The following is an 18,252-nucleotide window of genomic DNA, read 5'->3' as shown; positions in this document are numbered from 1 at the left end:
AATCACAACCTTGCAAAGACACCATGCAAGTCCTTGATGTTTATCAATACATTCTATTTCATACACTTATATGCCAAGGCACTACTTCAATTACAAGACTAAGAGGAAAAAGATGTGCAGACCATGCCTGAGATCACATTAGAATCAACACTGAGTATATGTTGAATCATTTTCCCTTCCCCTCTTCACCAATCATCCAGACACCCTGAAGTTGAGCATGTTGCATTTCTCATTGCTTATTTATTTACCTCTTCATGCCACAGATCCTCTCCTCCCTGAAAAGTAGAACTTGCTTATCAACTGGCCTATGGATCACTGTGGACCACTCACTTTTCTCAGTTACTTTCCTCTCAGTGGCAGTTGACAAAAGAATGGAGTTATGCTTGTAAGACTCAGCTAGAAGGGACAGCCTAACTGGGGGCACCAGTAGAAACAGTCTGGTATTTGGAAGATGTTTTGAGGGTTGAGCTGTATGGATGCTCAAGTGTCCTGTGTGCATTCTGAGTTTTCAGAGATATTGTAAGATAAAGCCAAATTCTCAGTGCAGTCACCTCTCAAACTTTGGATGGGAATGGTGTATCCATCTCTGGATAGTGTACAAAAGAAATATTCAGTCCAAGATTACCAAGGATGGTGGGAAAGAGAAGGGAAGTTATCTGCTCACCTGAAATTTTTATTCGAGCTACTTCTCCATCTCCTCCTTCACTGTGTGCTCGGACCTCGACAACATATTCACCATCACTGGGGACAGGGACTTCTATTGTGTGCTTTCCAGTTGAAAACAACTTGCCTTCATGTTGTCCATCTGGTCTATAAAGCACCTAGGAGAGACACAGTAAGTATAGTTATTGAAATGCTACATTCCCACAAAAACATAGCTACATATGATGTGTATAGATGAGAGAGTATTAGCTTTTATTTATATATGAAGCCTACCTATATCAAAACTTAGTAGCTGATATTACTTTTTCCATTTTTATATAGTGTGAATCTAGAGAGGATGTTTCTTCATTGTTTTCTATGTTATAAAATTATGAAAAATAATTTCAGCCACATTTCAGCTTCGATTTGAAATAGGTAACTAAACGACAGACAAAGAAGGGAGGCAAAACCACAAAATCTGAGAACTCAGCTGGGTTTGCTGATATAAAATTTATTAACATTTTCATAAAAGAAACAATTATTGATTTTATTATTAAATCTCAATAATATTAAACTATTGCAAACATGATAGTATATGTCTATTGGGACCTTTAGAAAGGATCCCCACACCTTCTCTAATCATCTCTGTGAAACACTGTCAGCAATTCCCAAGAAGTAGTTCAACTCCTCAAGCAAAATTTGTACATATAGAACATGATACTAGCTTCCTTACTGCCAAGCAAGTAGTAAAGTTAAACAGGAATTTATTTTTTTAAGCTTTTTATACACCCTATAGTTAGTATATACACCTGCTCTAGTTAAACAGCAATTGCACCTTATGAGGTTAAGTGTCCCTTCTCTTCATCTAACTTAGGCTTTTGAAGAACTTGTTTTCCAGGAACTGTACATCCCAAGGAGATGAGAAAGGGAAGCTGAAACAATGCACACTGGCATAAGGAAAAACTATCCAAGTGTACAATTCTTTTAAGCATTATTTTTAGCCACAAGACAGTTAATGTAATCGTAGGGAAAATCAGATTGCTGCTGTCACTGATCTAAACTTTCCCACAATAAGGCTTATGATCCAAAAAATGTCAGTGCCCCAATGTTTAAATCTCATCATCCTGACTCAGTACAATGCTTTGCACTGGGTGTCTGTGATCTCTGAGCATGAAACCTTCATCTTTAGCATGAAACTATGTTCAAGGCTGATTAGGTACCAAAAGTCAAAAATGTCAACAAAATGCTTCACATGTAGCATACACAAACTTAAAAAATATCTTCATAGAACATACCTTGTATCCTTCAACTGCAGACTCATTTGACATTGCCCTCACATGATCCCAGGTGATGATGTACCTTGAACCAGATCTTACAGAACTGATAATTCTTGGACGTTGGCTTGGAGCTGAAAAGTAACATATGTATAATGTGCACACAAATGGGGTTTCATGAAAGTTTAATGACATTTTTATTAAGACATGCAAAAATCTTGAAAGGGAAATTAGGCTGATCTTTATATGATTAAGGAATAGTCTCCTTCCTGGAACGAATTGCTACAGCTGCAGCCAGACAGTTTTGGATAGCTTGTGCAGTGGCTGCTTTGTGGGTTCATCTTTCTGTGGTGCTGTGTTGCCAGACTGGAAGAGGCCAAAGTTTACCCTTCACCATGTTGCTGACCATTTGTCTTTGCTGGTGTGCAATTATGTTCAGAAACTCCCAGAAATGTGGCTTAAGTCATATTTATCCATTGAGATTAAATATTTAATTAACCATTTAAAGCCATTTATATGGTATTTACCTCAGTAGAAATCAGAGTATCCCACTGCAGAAACCATTAACTGCATTTTGCACAATAAGCTAATAACCCTGTTCTTACAGGGTTATTATGAGGAAGAAAGATTCAGGCCCTTCAAAGCAATGTGGCAGAAGGACAAGGGACAAAAGGCACAAATTTGATTAAAAGAGGCTCAGACTTAATACTCAGAAAAAGCCAAGCAGTGGAACAACTTTCCCAGAGAGCTTGTGCAATCTCTGTCCCTGAAGGTTTTCAAGATTGAACAGAATAAAGCCCTGTGCAGCCTGATCTGAGCTCATAGCTGACCCTCCTATGAGCCTATAAGCTTAGTCTCTCTCCCACCTTTTGTGAGATGTCCACATGGCAACAAAAGAGAAGAAAGAGCCTTAGTAGACATTTTCAAATAACATAAAGGGAGAATATTTGGTATATGAATGAGAAGCCACACTTGAAAATATGATGGACATACTACAACATGTAGTAATGAAACACATGGCTTTATACTTAACCTAATGATCCAGTTACATACGTGCTTTCCTGGTGGTAACATCAATGGTCCCACTGGGAGGTCCATAGCCTGCACTATTGAAGGCAGAAACATCTACATGGTAGCGAGTGTTAGGCTTCAGGTTTTCCAGTTTGGTTGAATACTCTTGGTTGCTCACTTGCACCCTCTGTGCAGCTACTTCTTTATCATGAGCAGCCCAGTAACGAATCTGTAAGCAAGAAAATTGAAGGATTAAATTTAATGTATTTAGTCTTAAAGTTTACAAAAACTGATGTATGTTGGGTATCCTCATACTACATACTCTGGGTAATAAGCAAGCTAAGAGAAATCATAACAGCAATAGCATGGAATTCTTTCTACAGGCTATTATTTTAACTGAATTGCATATATATATATATATATAAACAGAAATAAATTCAGGTTTTATTATGAAATCTTTTCTCACAGTGGTTTAATTTTTTCCCAGCCAAGTCATTACAAGTGTGGGAGATGGCAAATGGCTTGAGAGGACAAGATTATTTTCCTCTTCCTGTTTTGCTTGACATTTTACTCTAAACTTGATTATTGTTTTCCCTCTGCTAATGTTTTCACAGTATTTTGTTTTGAGTGTCTCACAAATTTAATACTTTGGTACTTCTATCCAGGGAATGAGAGGATTTCAGACATGTTATCTGTATGTGAAGGTCTAGATATGTGTATCTAATAATTTTCTAAAGTTCCTCAGCTAAATTCAATCAGATTTCATAGTACAATATGACATTTGTCAAAATACACGAGGATTTGCATAAGACTAAATTACTGCACTAAACTGATAAAGTGGAAAGCTGTGCACATTAATTGTTGCTTTTGAATGTTAATACACTCAGCACTTCTACTGGGCTTCTGGAAGCCTGTCTTCATCATGATTTTAGGGTATGCTACATGAGGACCTTTTAAAATTTTTTAGCAAGAGGGTTGGCAACCTCAGGCTGGAGGATAAATCTTACTTTGTAAGATTTGACTGGTGATATCAGGTATCCTGTTATTTTATCCTTTTAATAGCAAGTGCTTTAATCTTCTACTCTGTGGACACTTGTTTTCCCTGTAAACTTAATTTAAGGAATAGGTTAGAAGAGCAGATATTTTGTCAAGGTGTTAGTATGACAGTTCTCTCAACAAATGATGGGTGCAACCCATGTTTGGCAATGCTTTACTCTCTCATTCAGGTTTAAATTAAAATACTTTTTTACAAACATTTCTTTCTTTTACCTCAGAGCACATACTATGAGGAGAGAGGCAGTGCAGGATTTCTCTTCATCTACTTCAAATGTCTGTGGACATAGGTATTGGATTTTGGCTAACAGCCAATATCACTACACAGAGCTTACACCCATTTAAATACTGAAATCTTTTGTCAGTGCTTGACACATCAGTCTTGCCCACCAGTGTTACAGGTTACTCATACTCTGATTATTATATGACAATAGCTCAATGGCTTTTCTCACACTTTCCTGATGTAGAAAGGATCACATTGTATCTGTAGAACAAACTGGTTCTGATTTTTAAATACAACATGCCTTCCTGTCTCTCAGAAGCTAAAACCAGTTAATTCTTAGTTATATAAATGTATGACCTGCAGTGTTTTGGAAATTTAATCCACTACCATCCTAAAAGTCAGATTACTGTAATTTAGACACTCATGAAATTCCCACTTACTGAGGTGGCTGTTTTACTGAGTCAACAGCCTTTGCCACAGAACGAGAGAGGAATGTGCACTCAATCCATCCCACAGGCTTCTCCTGCTTCCACCTGATGAATGGTCTCAAACTGGCATAAATCTCTAGTAGTCATTGTCATTTCAGCTGAAGGTCTGATTGTGGTCTTCAAGGCATATATATATATATATATACACATATATATATATTTAATATGGTTATAATTAACAAACTGTTGTAGATAAACTGGTATTGAATGCAACCAGTTGTATTCCACAAGCTGTTAACTCTAAGTGGTTGACTACAATGGGAGAGAACGTGTACATCAGGAGCTGGAGGAGGTCAGGTCTACCTCTGTTCCTAAGTAAACAAGTTTCCAGCCTTCAGCAGAGGGATGTCTGTGAAGTTCCAGATGACCAAAACTTTACTAGCTGTGACAGGACCAATAAAGCTTTGTTGATGACATTAACTGGCCACTGAAGAAAAATTAATTTATGTTTCATATGTTCTGCGATGTTAATTAAGTACCTGTTTTACCTAAAGATGGCATATACACTTTATGTGATTTTGTTAATCATAGGGCATATGGTAGAAGCCTTTGAATACCTCTGACTTGCAAAACTTTCTACAATCCTACTGTTCATTTGCACTACAGTAAGGCTTAGGGTGTAATATAACAAGTAATATACAACATCAAACAAGACAAGTGAGAACAATGAATGAAAAGGTAAATGACTTCACTGAGAGCATATTGCATTTCAGGCAGAAGTAATATAATTTCAAAAGTAAATTAAATGTGAACTCCAAATAATATTGTTCTTGGCTTTGATGTTATAGATTTAACTACTTCTACAGTGTGAGCTGTGGGTCATGCACTCAGAATATTTCTTTATCTCTTCATTTGATACACAGTCATACCTACATTTTGTAACGACTCTTGGAAAAGAAAAAAGAAGCATTGTAAGATGTCTCCCTTGAGAGCATTGTCCTCTTTATGCTATTTTTACTGTCCTCATTTATTATTTAAATAATTTGAAAATCTCTTGAAATAACTTGGAAATTTATTTCACTCTCTTGGAAGTGATCTCTGTGGAAGCGATTCTAAAATTAAATGCCACATTGCTTCAAGTCACATTTCCCCACTTTGCAGAGTAGCCCCCTCTTATGGAAGAACTTGGATAATAAACCTGGACAACATGCTTTTTCCTGACACTCTTTATTTACCTTGCTGGGGTAATCCCCATGGGACACAAGAGGGAATTTCACCCTTGCTCTAGAGCTGGTTTAGGAGACAAACCAGCAGTGATGTGGAGGAAGGAACACCTTAGTCATCATGAAACAGTGCAGCCCCCTTTGCTGAAATCAGGGAAAAACAATCTCTTTCGTGGTCATCTCCTCTATTCAAATTTTAATTTACTCAAATACATCACAAGTTGCTTTTGTAAGTGTCATGAAACAAGACCTCTCACACTTATCTTTCACAGAGACAAGGCATAAAAGAGATACTTCATATTAAGAAAGTACACTAATGGTGTATGTCGGTACACAAGGAGCAATAATGGTGAGTAGTGATAAATTTGTTTAATAAAATAAACATATCTATTGCATAGAAGCAGCAGGATATATGGACAATCTCTTTGGTACTGCATGCACTGAAGAGCTGTGGCTTTTAGCAGGCTATTGTAAGAACTCATAAATCTTAAATTCTCTCTATGGATGGAGATAGTTTTCATGCTTATCTCTTCTTTAAGTGTGAGCTGAGGATACTCCTCTGTAATGGCAAAATGCATCAGCTCACACTCATCACTGTGAGGGCAGTCATCCTGACAGTATGCATTAGTGTCAAGAAAATATGACTCCTGCTAGTGTGAAAATAGTTATGTCACAGGTTAAATACCTCCAGGTACTCTGCTCAGGGTACTCCCACCTCTTAAACTCCAGCATTTAAAAGGTCAGTTATGCAACTTACAGGTAATAATAAAGACCAAATGAAACTGAGGTGTTCTGGTGATTGAGGGATTTTGCTAACCTGTTACAGCTGAGCAGTAATTAAAAATAAATATTGGAATATTTCTTGATGCCAATAGAGACAGAGCCTTCCACACGTATTCATTAGAATTAGTTTGAATGCTCCTTCCCTGACAGCTTATATTGTAACTTTATAAAAGGTATCTGTGGTCTTGACCCTACAGAAGAACTCTGTCCTATGGCTCTTTCAGGTCTGATGGAAGAAAGATCTGACCTTTTTTTTTGTTTTCTTTCTCCCCTGCTAGCATGAGGGTGGTGATCTATGATCTAAAGAGAAAGATCCTAGAATTAACTTCTTAATGGGCTCCATGGGGCAGTAATTCATGTCTATCTGTTTATAGTGTAGCCAGATGGGAACTTTTTTCCACAGTCCTGATAACTAGATTACTTAAGAACAGTAAAAATATTTGAAGATATTCAAGCCACCCAGTTCACAGTGGACATGTGGAAGTGTAGCACTTCTCTAGGAATGAGTGGGTGAACTTGTGGTTCAGCTATCAACTTAAGGCCACATTCTCCACATCTATACTCCATGTGACAAACCTCTACACCTGTTTCCAACATATCCCACCCTTCTTCAGAACAGCAGCTATTCTCTTTACAGTCCAAAGATCTTCCATGCTTCTTTCCAACTTTTCCCCTTTTTTCTATTGACTGTTACATCAATAGAAAAAATAGCCTATTGACTGCTCTTTCCTGCTGAATCCTCTCCCCTCTTGCTCCCTATGTCCCCTTACAGAAACTCAGATGGCTTTATGTAAAATAAAATTAAAAAAACAGCCAAAAGTAGGTGTGCAGGCCTCATACCCAGCTTCTGCACAGAGTGTCCAGCTCAGGAGTGCAACACCACTAAACATCTGCCTCAGACACACAAGTCTGAGTTAAACCCATGAATTTGTAGCTCCTATTGCACAGTCTCTATGAAAGACCAAACCAGGGCCTGCTTTAGTAAATTAGGAGTTACCATTGGTGTCAGTGTCTTTAATTCAAGTCCCAGTGTCCTCTGCTTGTAGTTTTAAAACTTTATGTGTGTACTGAGTAAGATCAAGCTTTATATGGAACATGATGTTAGTCCTTGTTGAGATCTTTGCTATGATCTTATTATATTACTCCCCCTAAAATTACATAATACTCATAGAGACAGATCAGGAAATATAAAAGCAAGTACTGCTAATTACTCATTTATTCACACATTTCAGTCATACAAGTACATTTTATGAAGCTACTCCACATTTGTATGAACTCATTTTGGAACATAGAGGAAACCATCAAGTAGCTGGCACCTTAAATCACAAAGGCACTGACAAACTAAGGCCCCAAATCCCTGTTTTGGAGCAGAGCCAACGTAAACCATCTGTACGCTGTGGAGTTCATCAGCATCCACTGATGTGGATTATGTTAAGATTTCCTTGCTGGATTGCTATGTGACCATTTCTGGTTGCACACACTCTGGGGCAGCTGTCATCTTTGTTCAAGGAGAAGAACAATTTTTACTATTGGTACCACTTAGTCTTGGACCAGATGAACACACCTTGAAGCTCTTTTTCTTGTGGAGAATAGAAACCTTGTATAAAATATTATTGTCTTACACAATAGCACTCTCTCTGTTACACTGGACTCTCGCCAGATGTCAGAGAGTCCCACTTTCTATAGGCTCTGTGGATGAATTATATTAATAATTTGTGGTAATTTAAATGGGTTACAATTTCATGCCTGTGTTGACAATTACACCCAAAACTCAATTTCAACATGTTTTGAGAAGGTAGAGATAGGCATTCAACTACAGACTCTTGTATGAAATAATGATGCCTTTTTTCAATCAAATAGTGAGCCCATACATTTGTTAATGTTTTAGCAATGAAGTACACCAAAAATAATCTGTTTCTCAGGATGAGAAATCTATACAGCAAACAAGTAAAGCAAAGTGAACCTTAAGACAGAATGCTACAGTAGGAATTATTCTTGCATCTAACAACTGAAATCAAATGCATGAGGTCTACAGTGTTACCTCTAAACTCACCTGATAGCCTTCCACAGATTTATCAGTAACATGGTGCCAAGAAACAGACATTTCAGAAGATGACAAAACTTTTACACTCACATCTGTAGGGACTTCAGTTGGAGCTGGAAGATGAAACACATGTTAAACATCCAATATCATACAGGGGGTCTTCTCACTTCAACATTTTGTAGTATTTTCTTGGTATCAGGGAGCCAAGTGTGTCAGTCTTTAATCAGGTTTTATTTGAGTGAACTTTAAATTCAGTCATGGATTATATGTATGGGAAATGACTATAAAAACAAAGCAATGATCCTATTACTTGGCTCAGAATGAATATTTTTGTGTTTCAACAGCTTTCATGCTGAAATTTGTGTGAATTAAACCCAGATTTTGAGAAATAGAATGAAGCATCCAGTGGTCTTTTAATAAATTGGACATCAGCTCACAGATCATAACACATTTTTTAAGCTGGTTAGACACGAATATTCATGTGTATGTCACTAAGTCATGATGATAAACATTTTTTATGAGATCAGATATTAGATTTAGAGCTGGCCAGTGGCACATAAAAACTTGAACATGGGTGTGAAATAATCCATGAAAAGAGGAGTGTGAAAAGAGCACTGCTGTATCAGGGGTACATCACATATTTGGTTTTGTTTGTGTTCTCTGTCCTGGACAGCCACCAACACAGAATACAGGCCATTATAATGCATACACATTTATTCAGGATTTCCAACATTAAGTTTTAGTTTCATTGTAAGAAGCTGTTAATTCCCCTGCTGGTTGCATTTAAATGAAGTAAGGAATCTAAAAAGGCTTAAATTTAGCAATGTCTATAAAAGATACAGTTTTCCAAGTAAAAACAGTTCTCTGTCGTGAATATTTTGAAACAAGTTGCAACAGACAGGCATGGCAGCCTGGGTTGAGGAAAGCTTTCATATACTTAATCTTCCAACTGGGCATCCAGTCAACTATGCATCAAAACAGCCACTGTTATGAAAAAAAATCAGTTACATCTCTCATGAAAAGTATCCCAGGTAACAAAATAATCTTATATGCAAAGTTACCTTTTGTAATTGTCTTTCAGTGACTGTTAATAATGCAAATGTATAATTAAAAAATTATACATTGTTGCAAAAGTGTTTTCACAATGACAGGCACTTAGATAGGCAAGAGGCCTATGTACTCATTACTAGCAATCATTACTCCCTGCTAGCAATGGCAGGTATGACTAGTAGTTGTCAGATATGGAACTTGGCTTAAAACATGTGGGAACATAGAAATATCCTGGTGACTAAAGTGAATAAAGAAGCTCACAGTTTTAACTAGACACACATATTACAAAATACTCAACTTAGTGGAACATACATGTATGTATGTATATATATTTATAGATGTCCATATGGAATATTAGATGACCACATTGTTTAAAAATTAATACCTTTGAGAAGCTGTGTTGCCTGAAAGTAGGAATATCACTGATTCAGAGGTACAGCAGTACAAGCGGAATACACGTTATCATCTAAGTTATTCCCAAATCATTGTCAGAATCTTCTCCAGTGTACCAATTGAAGAATTTGCCAAAATGTTTCATATTGAAAAGTTCCAACTGCAAGGGATTCTGCTGATACAATACTCTAAACAATATTTCATTTGCTTATGCTTGTTTATGAGCTCCAAATAATTGATAGCCCTATTTGGCATTTATGTTCCATAAATACTTTGCAGTCTGTCCTGAGCCAGAAAGATGACATCAGCTGCTTTTCTCTAGCCTTCTAATTCAGTAATTCTACAAATAAAAGAAGCAATCACATGGGCTTCACAATATGTTCTCTTCACTGAAAACATAGTGACCACTGCACACCTACCTTCTAAGCATAACTACACAAAGCTAAGGATGGGAACAGGTAAAATCACTGCAAGGTACAGAGGTGACTGTACAAGCCCTGATGGCAGCAGAAAATTCTGCAGAATGCTCCTTGGAATAACTTCCATTACATCTTCCTTCTAATGCACCCTACAGTTCCTGGATTTGATACTGTCAGTAGTCAGGACAATAGCTCTTCACAGGAGCTGTGATCACTACTGTTCAGGTTTGGAGCACTGTGAATCTGACTGGTTTTGTGACTTATGTGTTTGAAATCAAAGAACTTGCCTGGATCTGGTATCATTTAACCATAAGTGTTTCTGTCAAGTGTCAGGACTCTGAAGCCACTGAAGTGAATTTATCTGGGAGACAGCACTACTGCACATTTACTTTTCTGCTGCATATCTGAACTGAAGAGCTACACACACTGCCACCCCTGACACAGTTATTGTAATCCTACTATAAACACAGGGAAGCTTATCAGTCAGCTGTTGATAATGGCTTTGAGAAAGGATGGATACAGAAATGTTATTTGGCAGATATGGCTTTTATTACACCATAGCTATTTACTAATGCATTTATACAATTGCAAAACCAACCCTTCTGTTGCTGCATCTGCTGAAGAGGATATCCTAAGATCCAGTTTTATGAGAAAAAGGATCATTAACCTCTTGGAACAGATAAGTGTTGCTTGCTTGAATCCTGAATTATTGTAAAAAACAAAAGGACTGTTTCTTCTTTTCTCTGTGTGTGGGCAATTTGTATGCAGAGTTCCCATTTGTGCTGATGGGAATCATGAACATAAATCTCCCATAAAGTACACAGAGTAAAGTACAGAGTTGGAAGTGAGTGAATGTGACCTTGTTATCATATCCCTTCTCTTAGCTCTTTGGTCTGGATCTGTTGACTTTGTGAAGGATATTCTGCTCTATGGAAAGAAAAATATGAGCTTTGGGCTTCTGGCAGAAATTAATAAACCAAATTTTTTAAAAACAGGCTTGAGTGATTATATTGCAATTAGAATGTTGTATATATTTCTCCCTACTTAAGGTAAACATTCTTCAAGTACTTTCTCTCACTGAGTTTGGAAATGTCATTTAAACTTCAATCCTAGAGATCACAGCATATGAAATTATTCTAGTAAGAATTAAGAAAAAGATTTTACATGTCAAAGAATTGTCATTAATTATTCACTCTACAGCTCTAACATCCAAACCAGAACCAAGAATGTGGCGGGGATAATTTATTTTAGACTGTAAATATGCTGGAAATATGACTAGGTACAACTGAACTATTATTCCTTCACGATTTTGGGCTTAATTCTGATACTTATCTACTAGAATAACAGGCTTTAGTGTGGTCTGTTAAGAAGAAAAAAGATTGCACACATGTTGAATAGATAAGACCACAGAGACATTGCTGGATAATTATTTAAATGTGGTGACCAATATTTACGTGACCAATATGAAGATCAGAATTTGTTTTTTAAAAAATAATTAAATCTTTAAAATCTGTGTGAAGAATCTTGAATGCTTCCTTGTATTGCTTATTGACAGCAAGTACAAGTAAGTGATGTGCACCACACAGGATGCAGATTCTGAAGCTATTTATTCAGAACAACTGCAAGTGTTATGTGAGAGCAAAAGACTCTCTCTCTGCTGAAGGGACCTGGTTCAAGGACCTGTGTCTCTCTACTGATATTGGCAGTGCTAACCTGGTGCCTCAACACTACCTGAAATGAGGTTGTAGTGAGGTGGGCTTCAGTCTCCACTCCCTACTAACAAGTAATAGAACAAGAGGAACTGGCCACAAGTTGCACCAGCGAATTCTTCTCTGAAAGGGTTATCAAACACTGGAGTAGGCTTCCCAGAGAAGTGGTTCAATCACCATTTCCAAAGGCATTGAAAAGATGTTTAGGTGTGGTTGTTAGGCATATGGCTTAGTCCTGGACTCGGTAGAGTTAGGTTAATGGTTGAACTCCATGATCTTAAAGATCTTTTCCAACCCAAATGGTTCTATGATTCCGTGTAAAACTTATCTGGAACCTTTACTCACCATCTTGTGCTGAATAAATGACAGCAGTGAGACTGAATGGTCCATCTCCTTTGTTGTTAAAAGCTTTCACTTTTACTTGGTACTGGGTTGAAGGTGGCATTGATTCATCCTTGTGGACGTAGCGGCCAATTTCAGGATTAGTAACTGTAACTCTTCTCCATTCTTTCTCACCAAATGGCTTGAAAGCCACTATATAACCAAAGTTATTGCCATAGTGGTATTCTCTTGACAAAGGCTAAGGAGGTAAAAGATAACACATACTTTTTGTAGCCAAATGGATCTCTAATGACATATATAATATATATAATACAGAAAGCATTTGATGTGTTCACTGTAAAAACAATGAACTAAAGTTCCATTTTCTTGTGGTTTACTTCTACAATTTGCTCCCATCTCCTTTAAAAACACACCACTTCTAATATGCAGACCTGCAGTAGTATCTGTTACCAAAATATTTTAAGATCTTATTTCTCATCCAAACTCAGTGCAAAACACACCATGTTACCTCCTGCAGAAAGAAACAATGCATGATTGTGTGCTAAAACTGCTCTCAGCTGTAGCTACCAAAAAGGGCTTTCTCAGGGAGCAAGTGATCCACAGACACACAGTGGGTTGTGTATAAATCCATATGCATGTGTGGAGATAAATATTCTTGCAAGAGAGAGAGACAGAAGACAAAATTTATATGTCTGGCTAAATTGTATTCATTTACCTAGAGCTGGTCTCCTAAGCCACTTGCACAGCTGGTGAGGAGATGGACATGTTCAAAGAATAATTTATCCTACTACTTTTCACAGATGATGGACAGGGTCCAGCTGCTGTTTTAAGCTAGCTACCTAGCTTCTAACTCATGAAAGTTTTAAGTTAAATGACCCCCACTTTGAGTAGAAGCATTGACAGTACCAATCCAAAATATTTCTTATAACTATAGGTGATCTCCTATATCTAGGAATACTGGAAAATGTAACATCACAAAAACCAGCTACTATAATGAATTTTGCTTCATTTACCAAAATTCTGCATTCCGTGATCCCTCCTCAATCCACAGAGCCTTTACCACAACTATTAGACAGTCAAATGAGTCAGAATCATGAAATTCATCAGTGCAACTGAAGGGCTGACCAGAAGCATTCTTTGAAAATAAACTTCCTGCATCACCTTTTTTTGATATTGTAAACTCAAAGAGATGAAATAGCTTATCTTGGGGCAAAGGTCCTGGAGCAGTAAAACAGAGTCATTCTCCTTAGGTATTTATCCACTGTTACAGTGCTTCAACTAACGTGTGGAGATACTCTGAGCAAGGATTTACGAATCTGAGATGTTAACAGTAGAATAAGAAAAAAAGAAAAAGCCCCTAACTCACAGATTTTTATGTTTATATTTCTTTGAAGCTAGAATGAAACTCAGATTCTCAGAGAAGGAAAATTCTGATGTAAACTCCCAGAATTCTTGGAACAGCAGAAACATTTAAGTTTTGACTTCAGAAACAGAACACATGGATTAAAACACTAGTATAGATGATGCTACAAAAAAAAAAAAAAAAATGCAAACACAGATGTTGGAACTCAAAATTTAAAAAAAATGTCTGATAAGAACATTTGAAGAATAATGCAAATTCTTTTCTTCATGACAAAGCTTCCAAGAGAAACGTACAGAATCAGACCAAAGGCTGAGACTCCTGACTTTATTCAGCTTAAGGTTAATTGACCCTTGTCCTGGGTGTGCCAGCTATCAGATCCCATTGCATCCCATTTTCTGTGATGCTGCTGCTGTAAATTTTTCCCCACTCTACAACATCAGTGCTAAAGTCACAAGAATAACACCACAGCAATAGCAAAAGCAGGCAGCCTTTGACTGGTTGATGACAGATAGCTGGTTCTAGATGAAGCTTCCTTGACACCAGTGCTTCAGTATGGGGTCATGACTGGATGGAAATAAAAAGAAGCTGCCAGAATAAGGCCCAGAATCCAACAGAACTTCCCATCTGCACAGCTCAGTAACCAGTAGGTTTCCTCTTGCTTGCTGTTCTTTTTCCCCCAAACTTAACTGCATGTCTAGAAGATCAGTGCCTCTATTCAGTCAAAAACTGGGAAGTCTCCTCAGTACACGATGACGAGGGCAAAGAGACCCTTCTAGAACACGGGATATGTATTGATAGTCTTGTAAAATGAGTGCTTCTGGCTTCCTGGGTGGGTACTCTAACCATGAATCACGTTTTGGAAGTCAACAGCCTGATACAGCTGACTGTAGGTCATAACATAACTTCTGCTTCTCTGGGGAACACAAGTGAAATACTGATATATGTCAACACTGAATTATAATGGAGCTTTAGATAGTGGAAAGATCCCATCTACCTACAACATGACTTCTGAGAACACATGAATGACAGGTATAATTGGTAATTAAGATGACTGCCAACAGGTAAAATTAAAGAAATCCCTCATGCCAAAAAGGAGATGTTTATTTCATCTCTAGCTGTGATGCTAACCACAAGCCACCAGGTGAAGATTTTAACTACAAATAGGCTATGAAAAAAATCAAACTCTAGATAATCTATTTTATGTGCTTTATTTTTTGTGCATCGGGCATATTCTAAGTGCTCCTTCTGGATCAGGTAGAACTCCTGTCTTAGCTTTTTTTCTACCTCAAGTCTGACTGGAGTTCAGATGAAAACTGGATACCTGGCTTTCCAGAAAATATAACATATATTCATGTACCTAAGTTTAGATTCAGAGGCAACCTTGCCTCTGATTCAAATTCAAAACTTAGATTTCAGACTGTGTCACCTTTGATAGCTCATCCTCTGAATCCATCATTGTATGCAGCTGCTTACAATAAACCAGAATCCTATTTCATATGCCAAAGTAAGCAGGCTGGATGCAGCCCTAACCTCAGAATGCTTTTCAACCAGAGAAAATTTCAGCAAGCCAGAACTGAAACTTAAAAACTATGTTCTGGAAGGTTTTAAATATCATGTTAGAAGTCCCTGGCCCCCAGCAGCTGTACATAACAAGTAGGTATAAGTAGCTGAATAGTTTTTGGTATCCACTAAAAATTTTGAAAAATGAAACTGAAGAGGGAAAGACAAATGGGGAAAATTAGGAAGAATGGGCTTGTTGCTCCTACCTCTCTTTCCAAGTTCTTTCAAAACAAGACATGTAAGAGCTTTGATTGCATCTCTGGCTGTCTGATTCAACCTGGACTTATGAATCACAGCAAAAGCTGAAAGGGGGTTGGCAGCAACATGGGAACCTGCCATACATTTTATTCTTCTCTTCTTAATTAAGGACTATTTTGAGTAGCATATGCAAATGTCAGCACATTTGAGGGAATCAATATACACCTTTATCTTAGCCTTACAGATAGATACATTGGTGTCTGTCAGACAGGCTCCATAAATCTAATGCCTTGATGCAAACCCACTTGTTAGACACAGTAGTAGAAGATTCTTGGGAAGTAAATATTTGAAGCCCTGCTTAATTTGTCTGACTAAATGAGATACTCATTACAGAACAGAAGTCAAAAGCATGACATTAGGTAAGAGAAATAATTGAAATGTAAATCTATTAGAGTGTATAGGAAAAATTGAAACGATTCTGTATATCAGATCTTGCAATAGTCACTACTCTCCTGGTTAAAATTATCTTTTTTTTTAATTTGGCATGTTCTATTATTCTATAAAATTAAAAAAAAAAGGACTCATCTACTTCTTAACCTAGCACTAGTGGAACTAAGAAATAATTGTCTCAATATATTTTAACAGATGTGTAGGTGTTTCTTTTTTCAGAAACTTAGGAATTTTTTCTTTAGGTAAATGAATTGGTAAAGTACTTAGGAACACTGAATAAGGATTTTGAACTGAATTTTAAACCAAACCAAAGCAAAACAGGAAAGCCCAGATTTTTTAGCCTGAACATAGGGCTAGTTATCTTTGTATCACACTTGAGAGCTTTTCCAAAGAGGTATGATCAATCTTAAGTGTAAAAAGAAGGAAATCAGCATATGGATTAAAGTTTGTACATTCATAGGGAGGATCCCTGTACAGCAATGACAAAGTTGCTGATGGAATGATGTAATCCTTGTATTTCTTCCCACAAGAAAAAGCACTCTTCATAGTGATAAAGCTGCTACACTAAAGTAAACCATTGCCCATAAGACACAAATGGCATAAGGTGCCTTGTATGCCTCATAGCCTTGACAAGACAAACAGAGATGTCAATAGCAAGATAAACTTTTTTTTTTTTTTTCCAAGCATAGCATATAATAATTTCTTTTGCCATAGGTAAAGTTTCTGTAACCCCGTTTTTGGTTGGACAGTGACAGGTTCTAATTTGATTCAGATAGGTTGTGCTACCAATCATATTAGAATAAAATAAAACTTATAAAGGTCCAGTATACAAGAATTTCTTTAAAACTCCAGTTAACGACAGACTACTTTATAGAACGGAAATGCTTTTTCTTTTTTTTGATTGTTTTTTAATAAACCCTGTAAATCTGTGCATAGCACATTAAAGTCCTAATTAAGATGTTATACCTTTATTTGTAGTAAGGAAATCTGTATGCTATTCAGATTCTAACTTTAAGAAAAAGCTTCAAAGGAAGACACAATATGCAGACTCTTCATATGCAGTTTGCAGTTATGTCAATGCATTATCATAGTATGTGTCTCTTCCAAACATAATCAGAGTGGTTTAGATAACATTTTAGAAATGTCCAATACATAAGCATCTAAAACATCATCATCCCTATTCCTTTTAATGTATTTTTATGAGAAAAGCCTGAAAACCTATATACTGTGTAAAAATCCTACTCTCACAGGAGCCAGTGACAAATCATTCATGAATTTCAGGAGGAACAAGAGCAGAAACAAGTGTTGGCTTTGTGCCATCTCAGTGCAAGACCTACCATCCATGTTATTGTCAGCTCTCTATTGCTTCCACCCCCTCCTCCAACATCAGAAGGAGCCACATTAGGAGCTAGAAAAACAGAAGAGATGAGAAAAATTACTACAAAGTATGCAGTCAGTAAAAATATCACTATTTACTTTTCTTTCTACCAGCAGGGCCAATGAGCCCACATGGTACACACAATGAAAATAATGATAGCTTGTAATAGCTGTGAGAGACTGTGGTCTTGCCAAGACTAATGTATAGCTACTGCTGCAGGAACCATGCCAGCTCTAACCACAGCTAGCTATCAGTCATTCTTCTTTTTAATTGTATTCTCAACAAATATTATTTAATTGAATATTCAGAAACAGAACACTCATAGAGAAGCATTGTGTATCATTGTCTTGGTGCTTCCTCAGACATTAGCATGCCAAGGGCTCAAGCAACCAGGACTTGAACATCTATTTAACTTTACAGACTCTGATTTGTTCCATTGACTTCAATGGATTCACTCACAATGTACAAAGTTAAACCCATGGATTTATTTTTGAAGCACTGGCATCCTAATCCTGTTCTAGCTTAGTGGCATACTTCTTGATTGGCATGTTCACAATGGACAGATGTTCAGAAGCAAAGCTGGCATAGCACTTAGTAATTTACTAATTGCATTTTACACTGATATTCTGTGTAATGAGATAAGATCTGTCAATCTGTCATTAGTGCACAGCTGACTAGTAAAGCAGGATATGCTCAAGGACTCCATTAC

At 37.1% G+C, this 18,252-nt stretch overlaps 1 protein-coding gene across 1 annotated transcript in view; it reads right to left on the bottom strand.

Annotated features, from left to right (window-relative positions):
• The window catches only part of CNTN1 (contactin 1), a 134,530-nt gene that overhangs the window by 13,962 nt on the left and 102,316 nt on the right, over nucleotides 1-18,252 (bottom strand). The window contains exons 17-22 of the mRNA XM_030446668.1: nucleotides 17,503-17,573; nucleotides 12,598-12,832; nucleotides 8,691-8,794; nucleotides 2,970-3,156; nucleotides 1,938-2,050; nucleotides 665-821 (exon numbers count right to left, since the gene is read on the bottom strand). Of these exons, the coding sequence (XP_030302528.1) occupies nucleotides 665-821; nucleotides 1,938-2,050; nucleotides 2,970-3,156; nucleotides 8,691-8,794; nucleotides 12,598-12,832; nucleotides 17,503-17,573 (867 nt within the window). The remainder of the gene's footprint in view (nucleotides 1-664; nucleotides 822-1,937; nucleotides 2,051-2,969; nucleotides 3,157-8,690; nucleotides 8,795-12,597; nucleotides 12,833-17,502; nucleotides 17,574-18,252) is intronic.

The sequence above is a fragment of the Calypte anna genome, chromosome 1, assembly GCF_003957555.1.
Source record: "Calypte anna isolate BGI_N300 chromosome 1, bCalAnn1_v1.p, whole genome shotgun sequence".
In the NCBI taxonomy this organism is placed as follows: domain Eukaryota; kingdom Metazoa; phylum Chordata; class Aves; order Apodiformes; family Trochilidae; genus Calypte; species Calypte anna.
The sequence above is the reverse complement of the archived record's forward strand: the minus strand, read 5'-3'. Positions and strand labels throughout refer to the sequence as shown.